The sequence below is a fragment of the Anolis carolinensis genome, chromosome 3, assembly GCF_035594765.1.
Source record: "Anolis carolinensis isolate JA03-04 chromosome 3, rAnoCar3.1.pri, whole genome shotgun sequence".
NCBI lineage: Eukaryota > Metazoa > Chordata > Lepidosauria > Squamata > Dactyloidae > Anolis > Anolis carolinensis.
Window position 1 is genome coordinate 7,685,934 of NC_085843.1, and position 16,080 is coordinate 7,702,013.

General features: G+C 38.4%; 1 protein-coding gene across 3 annotated transcripts in view; it reads right to left on the reverse strand.

Annotated features, from left to right (window-relative positions):
- The window catches only part of uvrag (UV radiation resistance associated), a 104,499-nt gene that overhangs the window by 42,771 nt on the left and 45,648 nt on the right, over positions 1-16,080 (reverse strand). For all 3 annotated transcript variants that reach the window (XM_003225430.3, XM_008117777.2, XM_062974464.1), the window contains 6 exons: positions 12,370-12,475; positions 10,158-10,284; positions 9,607-9,691; positions 8,758-8,845; positions 7,980-8,040; positions 4,558-4,723 (listed from right to left, as the gene is read on the reverse strand). In XM_003225430.3, coding sequence (XP_003225478.1) covers positions 4,558-4,723; positions 7,980-8,040; positions 8,758-8,845; positions 9,607-9,691; positions 10,158-10,284; positions 12,370-12,475 — 633 coding nt within the window. The remainder of the gene's footprint in view (positions 1-4,557; positions 4,724-7,979; positions 8,041-8,757; positions 8,846-9,606; positions 9,692-10,157; positions 10,285-12,369; positions 12,476-16,080) is intronic.

Here is a 16,080-nt window from a genome sequence, read left to right on the forward strand (position 1 = left end):
GCAAATCGAGAAATACATTTCTTCCTTTGGTAGGATTCACCATCATTCGTGGTTTTGAGTATTCATGCATTTCAAATGCTCTACTCATGAAATTGGGGTTGCTATATGGCACGAGTCTCTCTCCAATCTTGGAAACAGACAGAAGATATATGGCAGCCTTATCCTCAGAAAGTGAGCGGCTCAGCTGTTTGGGAGTTTTGTGTGCCATGTATTTCCGTTCCGCCAGGTATCCCCCTTGCTTTCCTGGCCAAAACGAAGACTTGTGGCATGGAGGTAAAGCAAGGCAAGGCCCCATGCCACTTTACTCATGCCATGGATCTGGCTCCCCTTTCTCTTCCTGTGTTCCACAAATTTTTCTTCTGCCCAAAGGAAAAGAAGTACTGGGAGGAGCAGGAACACACAGCACAGAGGATGAAGAGGAGGAGCTGGACATTGCAAGATGTGTACAACTGGTTTGTTCTCCTCTTCAGGTTTGTAACATGTTTCTGGTCCCCCTATTATCTTATTTTTTTCCCCCATGTGCAGGGCAAGTGAAGCAGTATGCAGGGCCAGCTCCCTTTTCCCCATATGGGACCACAGTAGTGACACCCCATTCCTCCCTGGAGATTTTCCTATTTCTACAGGGGAGCTCAGTCCCTAACCACCATGAAAGTGGAGGAATGACTGTCCTATAAAGCAGGTAACACAATCTACACAGCTCTGCTTCTTAAAACTACAAAAGGCTGGCAGTGAGGCAGCAGTTCCTGAAGCGATGTGGCTGAGAAGGGGACAAAAAGCAGCATATACAAACAGAATGTGGCCGTAAGGAGGCTAAAATCGCTGGCTACTCAACTCCCTTCTTTTTTCTTTTTTCCTGTTTTTCCTTTTCTCCTTTTTTGTAGCATAACTTAAAAAAAATGAAACATCAGAATAACTCTGGAAATATAATGGAGTATTATCTCAGTTACTTAAATGCCCCTCTGCCTCCCACCCATGCTGTCATCCATTATAATATGAATCCTGTGTACATGATACTCCCTTTTTACCTAGCATCTGATTATGCTCCAGACAGCTCAGAAGAGATCAAATTTATATTGAATCTATGGATGGGCTACGCTCCCACTTTTGATATGAAAACGATGTAGACATTACTCAACTTGGAGAACAGAGCCATCACTATTCTAAAATCCAATTATTTCTACCCTATGTCTTCCAATGTTCACTTTTCCTTTCCCATTGTCCCTGGTCAATAACTCTGAGAGGACAAAGGTGGCAGCAACAATCATCTTTGGGACTTAAAGCCAGTCCCAGATTTACTTCAAAATTTTTGAACAGACACAAGTGATAGGGACAATGGGAAGACCAAGACATACCACAGAGTTGCAAATTCCTTAGAGACCATTTTCCCCTGGGTATGGGTACGTGGAACTACAGATAGGGATTCCATGGTTTCCCGGGTCTTAGGTAAAGGCAAAGGTATAGGTTTTCCCCTGACATTAAGTCCAGTCGTGTCCGACTCTTGGGATCTAGGGACCTAGCATACCAGTAAAATCTATGCCAAGAACCCCTGGGTCTTACTGTATTTAAATTCTTGGCATAGATTTTACTGGTATGCTAGGTCCCTAGAATCGTTTTATATGGGACAGGCAGTAAACAAATTAATAAATGACAGATATGCATCCTACCTAGAATACAGCATGCTAACACCCTGAATCATCCAATTCAATAGCAGAGTATACACCAGTGTTTCAAATGGCATATTGGGTGCTGTGCATGTTCTCTTATGCAGTGGCACTTAAAGTGATAGTCCCTGGAAAAGTGCCAGCCTTCAATTAGTCCTGGACCGGTGCCACTGACTACTAGTTCATGTTGATTTGAGGACAGTGTGGAATTTCCATGGAAGAAAAAACAACTTTAGTCCATGTCTACAAATATGGTGCGGCTCCTTGGCTCACTGGAAAAGCAACTGCTAATCCCCATCAGATAGACACACTCCTCTAAACCAGCAGTTCTTCAAATATTCAGACTGCCCCTATGCCTACAAAACCTCAACTTCATGATTTGCAAGGGAACTGAATGACCATTACCTCCAGTTCAGCACGTCTTGCTACTGAACTAAGGACTTGCTAGAATTTCCTTCCTGCTTCCTGCTTTGTTACTAGTTGTTGTACATTTAACCAACAGATAAAGAAAGATGCTACTAATACCAAGTCAAGTCAAGTCACATCAACTTTATTTATACTCCGTCCCATCTCCCCTTGGGGAGATCCACAAAAGAGTACTAACCATAACAAAATGTATATATACAAATGCAAACAAAGTATGGCTCATTGACACATAGGGATATATTCCGAGATTTCCCATGGATGGCTGAAGCAGATAATCGTGACCCCTATATTTTTACTATACTTGGCTAGAATCACACCTGAGCAGCCAACAGACAGCTTCTGTGGGAATATGTTTTGGAGCATGGGTAGGTGAAACTGGGGATCAAATCCATGGATAAGGGGGTTGTACTTTATGTAAAAAAAGAAAGGACTGAGACCCTAACTCCATCACATCACAAACATCTTTTGCCTGATGAAGAAGCTAGTAGAGCTTTGAAAACTTGCATGATGTATTTTGTGCATTTTGGTTGGTCTATAAAGATATGGCTCTTTTGTGGATTGTGTTTCGTTTTGGTCAATATGACTATCAATAACACCAAGTCTTTCCAGTGCTGCCTTCTCTTCCTCCACCCCACCATTTCCGATTGTTTGTTTTGATTGCTTATACTTTGCAAAGGCAAAGTCAGTTGCAACTGAGACTAGATTTTAGATCAGATAAATTGCCTGAATCAATTCATAGCAGGGACATGTACTTAAACTTTCTATATTTTATGAGGAATTAGAAGAAAATCTGGCAGAAATACAGACATACACACTTGATGAAAACTATATTTTCCTTGGGGCACACCAATTTACAAGAACAAAAAGAGGGTGAGAATAGTGTAAATGAAATTAGCCTTGTAATTTTACATCAGCAGACATAAATATAAACACAAAGTTGGGTTTGCATTTAACTTTATCATAAACTACCCATTATGGAATCATAAACTTCTGAGTAGGAGCCAAATGGGCTGTAAGGAGACGAGGAGCACATAGTAATTTATACCATACTTCAACACTAAAGATATGGAGATTTGTATGCAAGACCTGCACTTTAGACTTAAAGAAATAAGCTTGCTAAACTGCCAACATATCTGTCAACCTATAGGTATTTTGTCTTTAGGAAAATAGCACACAATGCAGTCCAGAGTGATAATTCAAATCCAAATATAAGTGCCTCTGCTATGATTTCGGTTAAAATGTTCAGCTACCGTCACTTCACCATTCAATACAAAAAGCAGAAGGATAATCTTTTTCATTCAAATTTCTCTCCTCACTTTGAACATAAATGATTTGCCACAGTTTGAATGCTTATGAATATTCAGTGGCTTCCAATAAAACAGCTTAATGCCAGATAATCAGACAATTCCACAAACAAGATTAATTATACTATCTGCTATCATCTGCAACTTTTGGACAATACGTCAGTCAGTTTCACATAATCATATTTTTTGCACCTGGTTTAATAAAAAGTCAGCATAGATACTGTTACCACAGGTTGAGCTTCCCTTGCCCAGAATGCTGAAATCCTCCAAAATCTAAAATTGTTCATATGGGTGACTGAGATACTGATACCTTAGTTTTCCTATATAGGGCAATGCACACAAACTTCACTTCATTTACAAAATGACTGTATTTCAATTCTAAGACACACTTTCCCCATCATATAAACATCTCTAAAAATGGGGTGCATCTTAGAATCACGGGTACTTTATATATCTATATGTACTATTGTATGTATAGGGGTTTGGGTTTTTTTTTTTGCCGCTACTGAAATTAATGTGCATCTTAAAATCAATGAAGTCTTAGAATCAGAGAAATCTAGTATTATAAACATTGTATGAATTTACCTTCAGTCTCTGTGTACAAGGTGTACATGAAACAAATGCATTTTGTTTAAGACTTGGGACCATCTCAAAGCTATCTCATTATGTACGTATATGTAAGAGTTTCCAAAATTTAAAAATATCCTAAACTTAACATACTTCTGGCCTCAAGGATTTCAGATAAGAGATATTCAATCTATATTTCATTTGCATCTTGGCCCTCCCCCATGAAATGTATATGCTGAGTTGTCTTATTTTACCTCTGCAAGGGTCTGAACTGGAATTCAGAGCTGTCAAATCTCAAGACTTGTTTTTCCAATTTTATTCCTAGGGCAAGTCAGACTTTTCTTGTATGTATCCAAAATAGTTCAAGTATTTTAAATATATATATTTAAATATTTACTCCAAATGCTTGATGTACCCAGCTCAATCAGACATCAATGCTAATATTATTTGAAATCCACTACTGAAAGGAGACAAGACCAAAGTGATACTACAACTGAAATTATGAAATACAGTGGATGACATGCGAAAAACATGTTACACAACTTTTAATGGAGAATTCGCAGTCTCCCCCAACCTAAAAGATAGAAACACACACTTACTCTCTTTCTTTCTCTGTCAGTTTGTCATTAATGTTATCTTTGATTGCAGACCTGGAGCCCTTGTGAATTATGGGATACCTGAGTGGCACTTGCAAGAAGAAAGAAATCATGGAGACCAAGTGAGCAGTGTAACCCAGAGCAACTGCGATGCTGCCATCATCTTTTGCTATAAGGAAAAACAAGGAAGAACAGTATCATTACCAAATGTAAGTCTTCAGAGCTGGATCAATTACACAAGCCAACAAGTATTTTTCATCAGATATAATTTTAGGTCATTCTTATAGAGTTTTTTTGGGTTGAATTCAGATCTGTGTTTATTTTTTTCTCTATCACGTGTAGTTTTTGTGATAAGGCTAATCAAATAATTAATAAATTTACGCACTAATATCAATTAGATTCTATTGATATCAGTGCGTAAATGAATTAATTATTCAATTTACCTAAAACTACAAGTGATAGAGAAAAAATAAATACAGATTTTAATTCAGTGCAAAAAAACTCTATAAGAATGACCTAAAATTATATCTGATGAAAAATACTTGTTGGCTTGTGTTACACAAATATGATGCGAAATGTGCAGACTTTACAGTCTGCTGTAATGTACCATTCGTCATATTTTTAAAAGTTGATGTGATGGGGAAAATAAAGACATATTTAAAATAATCATAAAAATTGATTTAAACTGTGCTACTCTCAATTTTGATGATTACAAAAAGTTTGATTTTGTTGGCTTGGGTTATTTTTTTAATATTCCCTATTTCATTTGACTTTCCTTTAAAACATAGGGATGGAGGAATTACAGTGCAGAGCAACTCATCTGATAGAATCAAACTGAGCTGAAAGATTTATAGAAGCATAGCTTCCAAGTTGAGACAAGTAATAGTCCCACTATATTTTATACTGGTCATTTGAAATCCTGCATTCAGGTCTGGGTGCCTTATTTCAAGAAGGATACAGACACATTGGAGCAGGTTCAGAGAATGGCAACGAGAATAAGAGCCACAGAGAACAAAATATATGAGGAAAGGTTGAATGGGTTTGGCATGTTCAGTTTGGTGAAGAGAAGGCTACAGGGCCACACTCTTCAAACATTCCAAGGCTCATCATAGAGTGAAGGAGACAGGCTTGTGCTTTGCTGCTTCAGAAAATAAAACTAGGTCATAGAATCGTAGAGTTGAAAGAGATCCCATGCACCATCCAGCCCAATGCTCTTCTGCTGTGAAGGAAAACACAATCAAAGCACTGCTGACAGATAGCCATCCAGCCTCTGCTTACAAATCTCCAGAGAATTGGGACTCCACCACATTCTCGAGGCAACACATTTCACCTTAAAATAGTTCTTGACACCAGGAAAGTCTTCCTAATGTTTAGGTAGAATCCCTTTTCCTATAACTTGAATACATCATAGGGTATAAGATGGGAGGTTTCAACAAAACATTAGAACTAACTGCTCAATAGTAAGAGGGTTCGGCAATGGAACCAATGGAATCAGGATGTTTTGGACTTCAATTCCCAAAATCTCTAACAGCTGGTAAACTGGCTGGGATTTCTGGGAGCCGAAGTCCCAAACACCTGGAGGAGAAGTTTGAGAAACACTGGCCTAGAGAGATGATCAGGTCTCTTTCTAAGGATATCTGCAAAATGAGTCTGGACAGCTCCCTATTGGGGAACTCTAGCTGGAAATCCTGTATTGGGAAGGGCATTGGACTCAATGGTCTATGAGGTCCTTTCAAGGCTATGATTCTATGATTCTAATTCAAGTGCTGGTGAGTTAATGTGTTGTCCCTTTCCGTGTCTACCTATTCCATTGGTGATTCCATGTCAGAGATCATCACATTTATCTTTGGTTTCCATCACATCTCTGTTGCGGTGGAAGCTTTATCCACATCCCAATCCAACAAAAGCCTTCGACCATCCCAGAGTCCTCATTCTCACTCATTATTAGCTATCTGAATGCCTCTGGTGGAGTTGCCTCCTTCAACTCACACTTAGTGAATTCATTTCCCCCTTCTTATCTCTCCCACTCTCTCTCTTTTGTCCCACTCCTTCCCATTAGGGCACATGAGCTAACGATTTTGACTAACAGATGTTCTCATATTCCATATATTTGGAGTTCTCTGTAAGAAGAATAAGGGGGGAAAGAAACCTTTTGGAGAATCATGGAAAAGCAGAGCCCATCACACCCCTGACATCCATGAATTTGTGCCAAGCTTTTGGTAACAGGAGACAAGACACCGTAACTGGAAAAATATTTTTTCGAAAAAACCCCAAAGTCTTGCTGTAGAATGCAGGACAGAGAGGGGGTGGTGGACCGGGAAGCAAAAATATGTATTTCATTACAGCAAAGTATTTTGCTTTCATGGGTTAACTCCATCGTCTCCCGCTCAAATCTAATTTTCCACTACCTGTCTGCTTTAACTTCCAAGAAAATAAGATGAAAGCCACTCTCGGAGCCCAATTTGGTATTTTCTCCATTCAGTTTTCAGGTGTTCTGAGGAGTAGTCAGCCTAATTCTGTGAAGCAAGTTTGCCAAGAACAGCATTCGCTTTATTGGCATTCTCAGAACAGCAGGTTGTTGAAACAGGTCAAGGGGAGCAGTGGGTCCGGCCTTTTGGACAAAGAGTAGTAACTTATTTACCAAATTTTATGAATATGAAGCCTATTATTTAGGAGTTACTTCACTTCTATATTAGTGTCCCACCATCTTCAAAGCTCAAATTATTTATTTAAAAGACAACTAATTATATTTTTTAAGTTACACAATAGTTTTGTGGCTTCTTTTGGTCAATTCAGTACAGAAAGGCCAAAAGTGTACAACTTGGATATATCTTCATTGTTGTGGATTGCTCCTTCAGCCATCCTGAGAATGAGTGTCTACTAGAAATGGTAATTCTAGGAAGGCTGAAGAAGCAATCCATTCCCTTTGGTGCATGTAAAAAAAATCCCAAAGAAACAGGATATAAAAACATAAAGCTTCTTTCCAATTTGAAGCAATGTTGAGTTTCAAAATGATAATGTGAACATGGCAAAATCTACAGCTAATTTAACCAGATAGATGCAATCTCTCTACTATGCAGAAAGCAAAAATGTTGTTGACATTAGTGAACAGTGCTATTTTCCTTTTGCTTTGAGGCTATAACTACCAAAGGAATGTATGGATGGATTAGCATGAGATATTATGAACTAGTAAGACTAGTAGATGTGCACAAAGAGGCTAATTATAGCAATGAAGCATAAAGTAACTCATTGCTAAGGGGTTTGCTGCCCTTACATGTGAATATTCTTCATGAAACTGTCTGGGAGTGTTCCTTGTAAAATATCAGCACACTTCCAACTGATTCTGTCATTTGGGTTATTACATTAGATTGCTTGCACGCTGCAATTGGATACTGAAAATGAGCAGGTAAAAAAGGCCCAATTACCTTGAAAGTCTTCAGAATTGGGCAACTTGACTCCACAAATAAAATAATCCTTTTGATCATTCTGTGGATTTAAAAGCAGAAAGGGAGGTTGGACCGCAGCCATTTGAGAAGAAAAGCTCAAGCCGTAAACAACAGGATCAAAAATGTAACATATAATGGAAGCAGACAGGCCTTCAAACATGTGTCCTAGTTGTTTAACAGGAAAGCTAGGCAGAAGAAATCAAAAGTCATGTTCTATTTGGGCAGCAAAGTGCTGCTCTATAATTTTACCTCATCTCCTCACTGTTTCAGAGATGGAGCTGCAAACTTAACCCTTGCCAAAAGAATACTTTGCTCTTGAGGATTAAGAGCAGTGAAGTTGTACTTGGCCCTTCTCTCCATTGTTTCTACTAAATTAATGGTACAGGGAGAGCCTAGAGAAGAATCTTTACCACTATAATGCTGCAAACAGAAGATGTCTACCACATGTCCTGACTGCGACAATATGTTGTGCTTGATGGACTGTGTTTAGATCTACGATCATCATAACAACCAATTCAGCCTACTCCTATCTACTCAGACTAGAAGCATCTCTTCCTTATCATGTCCATGGAATTTCCCAACATTATCCAATATATTTTTAAACAGAAATGCCACAAACTGAATCTGAAGAATCATGCTTACAAAAATGTATACTTCAACTTCGGTACTGAGTGCTATCATGTAAATAATTAAGCTACTATTCAGAAAAATGCAAATAGTTCCTGGAGCTGGTATGGCTACAAAAACAGAAACTTACTGTATCAATAGGGTAAATATAGGAAAGCTCTGAAAGTAATTGCCTGCATCTGATGGTCAGTTGTGCATTCGTCTTCAAGAACTGCTCTCTGGAAAATAAGAAAGACATTGAAATTGTGAAGCTCCCAATGATGGGTGCATGAAAGAACCCGCTGCACTCATTATACCTAGAGATTCCTTTTTCTCTGTGAAAACTAGAGTTTAGATTATTTTAAATTAGACCCAAAATGGTAGAATAAAATATACTAAAAACATGATAAAAATGATAGCTGACTTCAACAAAATTACAATTAATCATGAATTTCACCTTCTTAATCTATATCATGGTTGTCCTTAATACCATAATATTTAATTCTGAGTAGTATTTGGAAACATGTAGTACAGGCTTTGGGTTTCTGAAGGAGTATCCAGGTTGAAGCATCAGTTTTTTGGAAATGCAAAACACTCCAAAATTATAACATCAGAGAATGTGGCACTTTTGCTTTCTGATGCTTCAATAGAGAGAAACTTTGTTTCATACACAAAAATAATTAAAAATTATTGTGTATAAAATCACTTTCAGGCTATGTGTATAACGTGTGCATTTTCTGTGCTTAGAATTGCCCCCCTCACAGACAAGATATCTCCTTATGTTCATATATGCAAATATAAGTATTTAAAAATCCTGCATATTGGGACAGGAATAGCATCAGCAGTGGCACCTGGCAGCTGCCCAAAGATGCCACCAGCCATAAAACTCTGCCTGCAATTTCTCAGGTATATTTGAGGGAGAATAAACCACTTTTTCACTATTCTAATCAAGCTGACTGTAGCTACAATGGATCAGTCAAAGAACTGAGATTTCTCTTACCTCTTAGCAGTGCATTCTTTCCTCAACTCCTGAAGGGGTTCTTTGTCCAGTATGAGCTGCCGATATTCCTCCTCAAACGCATTTCCTACCAAAGACATTTCAGGAAAAATGTATCTGGGTTGTTGTTTCTTCTTTACAATGCCAATTCTGTATTTTAATAATCAGCAAAGATGGTTTCAACTTCTATTTAAAGACCCCCCCCTCCAAAAAAAAAAAAAAAAAAAAAAAAAGGTGGAGAGTCTGCCAGCTTCCATGGCAATCTATTCCACTCTTGAACAACACTTAAGAGTAAAAACAAACACAAAAAACCCCCAAAAACCTAATGTTTACATGGAATCTCTTTTCTTGTAATTTGTATTATGAATTCTTCATGCTTCTGGACTTCTAAAACAGCTTAGAGGAGAGAGTCTGGATGCTTCAAGAGACTTACTAGTTTAGTTTTACAGTAGAAGTGTCTCATCATCAAAGAACAAACTCGACTTTTCTTGGGCATCCAATCCTCCATGACCACCTGCTTGTCTACTATTGAAGACTACTGTATTGACACTTACCTCTGTCAAATAGTGTACTTTGTTCCTTATGTAATAAGGCCACTTCTCGGCCCAGGGCTTTTTTCTGTCTCTCCAGCTCATTTCGAAGCACCAAAATCTTCAACTGTAAACACTCACTCTCCTTTTTCTATATAAACATGAAAAAAGAAGTGCTCAGTATATATGTTGACACCTCTGATTTATGTAAAGTGCTGAGCATAGCCTCCAAAAAAGCTGATTCACTGAAAGGTCATAACCTGTCCTTCATAAGAAGACAAGCTCTTATGCAACAGCATCATGTTAAAACCCAATTAAATCTGCAATAAACCATGGCCTGGTAACTGTACATGTAATTGTTCTGGTTTTTTAAAAAAAAAAAAATCACCTTTTTCCACTTTCATGGGGATCCTGAGCCTCGAATCCCATAGGGAAATACACAATCCTGAGCCTCAAACCCCAAGGGGAAATAGAGGGCTTAGTATACTCCATACAATTGTTTTCTAAAGGTATGTAAGAGGAAGACTTTTTGGAAAGACAATGCATAGAATTAGTCACTGCAATTCCTGGTCTTGATTTCTTTTTTCTCAGTTCTTATGAGATTGAGAGCTTTGTATCCAGGTTTTGTTACATTTTTGCTATATATGATTAATGTGTTGAAAGGATTGTTTGAATATTTCTACTCTTTTTCTAATTTGTATATAAACCCCAGACAGAAACTTGGGAATTGCCTCAACCCGTGACACTGCTGCTATAGGCAGAAAATTAGTTCTGTGTTGAAACAAACACACAACAATATCATAATCCTCTAACTAGAGAGCCAGTAGAACAACTTCTGATGTTCCTTAAGATTTACAGCCAAGCATTATGAAGGACTTAAATTTTGCACTTCATGTCAAGCCTTTCAAAACTTGGAGAACACCATCAAAATAAAATGAAGGAATCCTCACTCAGGGCTGGTAACAATTTCATGAAGGGAATGCAACCCAAAATGTCTTTTTGAATGATTGATATAAGGCTCTAGGTGCCTACCAAGATATGTTCATATACATTTCCAAATTAAGTCACAAACTATACTGGTCCCCATTTTAAAGCAAACCATGTCTGTTTTTAAAAATCTAGTTGGTGCCAATACATTGCTTTGTTCCAAAGCCTATAAAATCTGCGTCTAAACTGACAATTAAAATGTTTGTCTCCATGCCCAAGAAGTCATTACATGCATTTTGCTCATCCTCAAAAACTTGAGTGTCAGCGAGCTCAGCTATTACACTCAGCCCCAATAATTACAAGGTCCACCACACTTTCCACTGGTAACTCATTAATCCCAATCTGTTAGAGTTTGTTTTTCCTGGCAGCCGCATTTTGCTCCTTTGCCACAAAGCCAACACCGATGCTTTATAACTGCACAGCATTAGGAGGCCTATTAATTTGCCTTTTTTTCCTTCTCAGCAATTTAGGTTTAATTGAATACATCAAGATGTAGGGCTTTCCAGATAAATATTTCCATTTAATAATAATAAAAGGAGCTTGAGTTACATGCAAGAATGATGTTGCTTGAGAAAGTCCACATAGCTACAATTATTGCATAGAGATGGCCAATGATTTTTTCTACCTCTGAAACATCTCATTACTGATCAATTATTCCCAGCAGCGAGGGGAAAGTCGAGGAAAACAAAATCAATCTATTCTCTCAAAACATGAGGCCCTACTTTTAAAAAAATGTATCTGGAATACATTTTGCAAAGCTATTGTTCTGGCATCTTTGTCTTCCAAAAACAGTCCATATCTTTTCCAGTTCATATTTTCAAAATTTGATAGGTATTCCTGAATTGTTACTGTTATAAGATGGCAATTTTCTATAATATGCCAGAGCTCAAGAGATTGACTTCAAATTCTATCATACCATACACCTCAAGTATTAACTGAGACCAAAAAACAAATATAGAAACCATGGGTTGATTGCAAATGTTTAACAGAGGACACATGGTTGAAAGGCCGGCAACAATGAATGAGTTCTCTCTTACAGAAGATGAGGTAAGGCATGTGGAAAGCAGAGCCTGGGCTGAATTTGCAGCTTTGCATCTGCCCACATATCTCTAAAATGAGACCCAGTCCATGCTTTGCAAGTTCCCCGTTCGTATGAACTTGTTTCTTGAAGAAGCCTGCACACACCCCATAACTTTACTTCTGACATCTGCCTAAGCAAAACTAAAGCAAAAGAACTCCTCAAACCTACCAGCTCATTGCTTGTAGACGTAAGCCTCAGTTTCTCTTCTATTTCTCTTCCTATTTTCTGAACGGTTACCTGAGTCTGTTTGATTGCACATTGGGCCCGGTGGAGCCTGCAAATAAATGCACAGACAGGAAATTAAGCATCATTCACAAATAATTCTACACCACTGGATGCAGAAAAGCTACGTTTCATTGAGAACTGGTGAAGCAGAATGGCCATCAGAAAGAACTATGAATCAGAAAATCCCAGGTTTGCAACTCACTTATACTTATAATTCATAAAGTGGCCTTTGAGGAGCCATTTATTCTCAGCAACTCCAACCCACCCACCCTGCAGTAATAGAATATTAACTCTCAACTCCCACAGCAGGTGATTCTAAACATGAGAACTGAATGTAGATAAAAAGCACATTCTAAAGCAGCATAACAATACCAAATATGTTGACTCCTATTTTGAGACAGGAGGAGGGGGGCAGCCCTCCGCACCATTGTTATCACAACTCTAATCAGAGTGACAAAAGACAGTTCTATCTAATCATTTGTTTGAAGCAGAGCCTCCCAAGCTGTGGCCCTTCGACCACATGCAACCTCTGCTCCAAGATGTTTTTTATGGTCCTTGACAGCATTAAAATCTCAACAGACATCTTTTTCTGGCCAAAATTGAATGGGATGTGCTGCTCCTGAAATCCTGTAGTTCAACCATTTATCTTTTGAATAGGTTACAAAGGCCACTTTGTGCAGTTTAACATAAAAACACCCTATCTGAGGGTCAGATGTACCGTATTCCAGGGGACTTCGGGTGTTTTATTTTATTCTTCATGTAGTCTAAGTGATGTCTGCAACAGACCAGTGTGATGTAGCAATTTAAGCATTGTACTATGTCTCTGGAGACTGAGGCTTGATTTCACACTTGGCTGTGGAAACCCACTGGATGACTTTGGAGATGTCACACACTCTTAGCCCCAGAAAACACCATGACAGTTCACCTTGTCATAAGTAAAAAATGATTTGAAGGCACTGAAGAAGCTTGTGCGACCCTATAGTTCAACTTTTGATCTGGTGTTTTGGGCTTCAGCTTCCAGAATCCCATTGGACAAGTTGCCCAAAGTTTCTGGGAGTTGGAGTTCCAAACACCTGGAAGGCCACAGGTTGGACTGGCCTAGAGGGTCCCAAAGAAGAAAGGTGGCTTCCAATCTACTGCAGCTCCCCACCCCTTGTTTAAAGTCAATTATCTTAGTGATTGTAATAGCAATGCCTTTAGCAAGGCATTCTACGGGTTAAACAAACATAGTCTTTTTCATTCTCACCCTCATTTATCTGTAGTCTACTATCAAAACCATAAGTTAGGTGGACTAAGTTTGACCAAAATCTCCCCTGCTAATGTGCAATCTTCCTTCTGGGTGTCTAATTACTATGGGGATTGCCAGATCTAATAACTGAAAGCCTGACTATGGCGTCACTCCTACTTTCTCTGGCTAGGTCTACTTCGACACTATCAGATGTGAACAGATCCAAGTGAGAAATCATATAACATATTGCTAATGCATCTTCAATGTGCATGAACCTTGCCATGGAACTGTCTACACCTGGACTTGGGGTAAGAGCAAGATTATCCCACCACCCTGTTGCTCATTAAACAAGTCCCTTCTCTGTTGCATGAAGATTGGCTAAAAGCTGACACAGCGACAGAAAACTATCCCTAAAAATGCCAAATGTATTGAATTTCAGAATAATTCTATTACACAAGATTCTGAATTATCTGTCTGAGATGGATATGCATTTTACAGTAAACTGCTCAGACCTCTGAATCATAAATCAGTTCAGTCTGTACATTACTGAGACAACTCCCAGACTCTACAAACCCCATGGAAAAGGGTGCCATCTGCAGACAGCGACATCCAGTTACTGTCAGAACATTTCAACTATCTTATTTCAGAGTTCATATTTCCTCCATACCTTCTCCTCTGACTTGCTTCAATGATACAGTATGGTTTACTCTCAAATTCTATTAAAATGAACCGCAAGATATGCTGGATTTTACATTCTATCAAAAAGTGTGATTAACAAAAACGCAACCATCTACATACTCAATTTTCTGTTGCAAACACAGACATGACCACTTAAATGTGTAGGCTAAACAAAGGTACTTTTTGAAAAATCATGGGCCATTGCCTTCAGAACCAAGAACAGCTAAAGCAACTACGCTTATGCTAACATAAAGGTTGTGACTAGACATGGTATGTCTAGAAGACATCCTCCCCAAATAAGAAAATTTGGGGAAAAGGATTTAATTATATTTTAGGTAGGGTTCCTCAGTAGTAAATACACTTAAGACTCTTTAAAAAAAAATCTTCCACATGCATTCCTGGAGTATAAACATTATTGTCAGGAAGAAAGATTCAATAAACAAATGATTCATGACTACATTTAAAGATGCTCATTATCAACCATGTGGTAATTGTGACTTACGAAACATGCTCATTTGCAAGGCCTTTAATTCAGGAAAAGAGAATGTGTTTTATTTCTTTTATTTCTTTTTTTAAAGCATACAGTCACAAGATCCAGACCTGCTCTAGTTGAGTCAGCATCCTTCTCATGCTTATCAGAGTGTCCTACAGAGAACATTTTAATCAAATCCATGAATAATCAGATCTGCAAAAGTCTAATAAGCAAATGTGGAGGGCTGATTTTAACTCCAATTTATGGTGAGCCTATAGATGAGAGATGTTTAATAGCTCTAGTTATCAGCTACTCCGCTAAGGTCTTTCAAACTCAGGGATGTGTCTTTCTTAAGCCTATCCACCTGTAATGTAGTCATCTTCTTTTTCTACTATCTTCCACTTCACCGAGCATTAGCATCTCTTTTTCAATAAGCCATGTTGTCTCATCCAAAATAAGACACTCTCAGTTGTAAGAGTTTAAGCTGGACTTGATCTTGGAACCCAATCAATTGTCTTTTTAGAAGTTTATGGTATCTGTAAGAATTCCTTCCACCATTCATGGTATTCATAACACTCTTCACACACAACATTACAAATGAGATGATTTTTTTTCAGGTATGATGGATGGGCAAAAGGAATGGAGAGACTTTCTCTGCTGGGGCACTTAGGTTACTGAATGCCCAAGGGATACTGCCCTTTCAGTGGGGGTTGAAAGTTCTTAGCTTTTCACAGTGTGATGATATTATTTGAAATAGACTGTTTTGTGTGTTATTTACTTTGAAAATTATTGTGTGACGTGGATTCATTTTTTGTCAGTGACTTGACCTTTATTTAGTTGAGCCAGTAAAGAAGGAAAGATGATTCTGTTCAGCAATTACACTCGCAATTGTGGTTTGTCAACAATTCATAGAAGGCCTCAGGCAAAGCAGTAGCAAAGAAAGGCAGACAAATCTGGAGTAGAAGGTTGCCAGCCCCAAGTGGTCTGCTTCTCCAAAAATAGCATAATGTCCCAACAAGATTTCAAGGACCATTTTAAATAAAGACATTTACAGTTATCAAACAATAAGTTCCCATGCTGTATTAACTTGGTACAGTGGTTCTACTGAATGGTGCAGACACTGGGGAAGCGCTGTGACCTTAAGAAAGTTCCAATCTTTCAGTCTCGGAAGAAAGCCCTGTGATAGGTTTGCCTTAGGGTCACTTAGGGAACAATTTGAAAGCACAGAACAACAACAGATGCCCCCATTTTCCAGAGATACAAGCACAATATAACT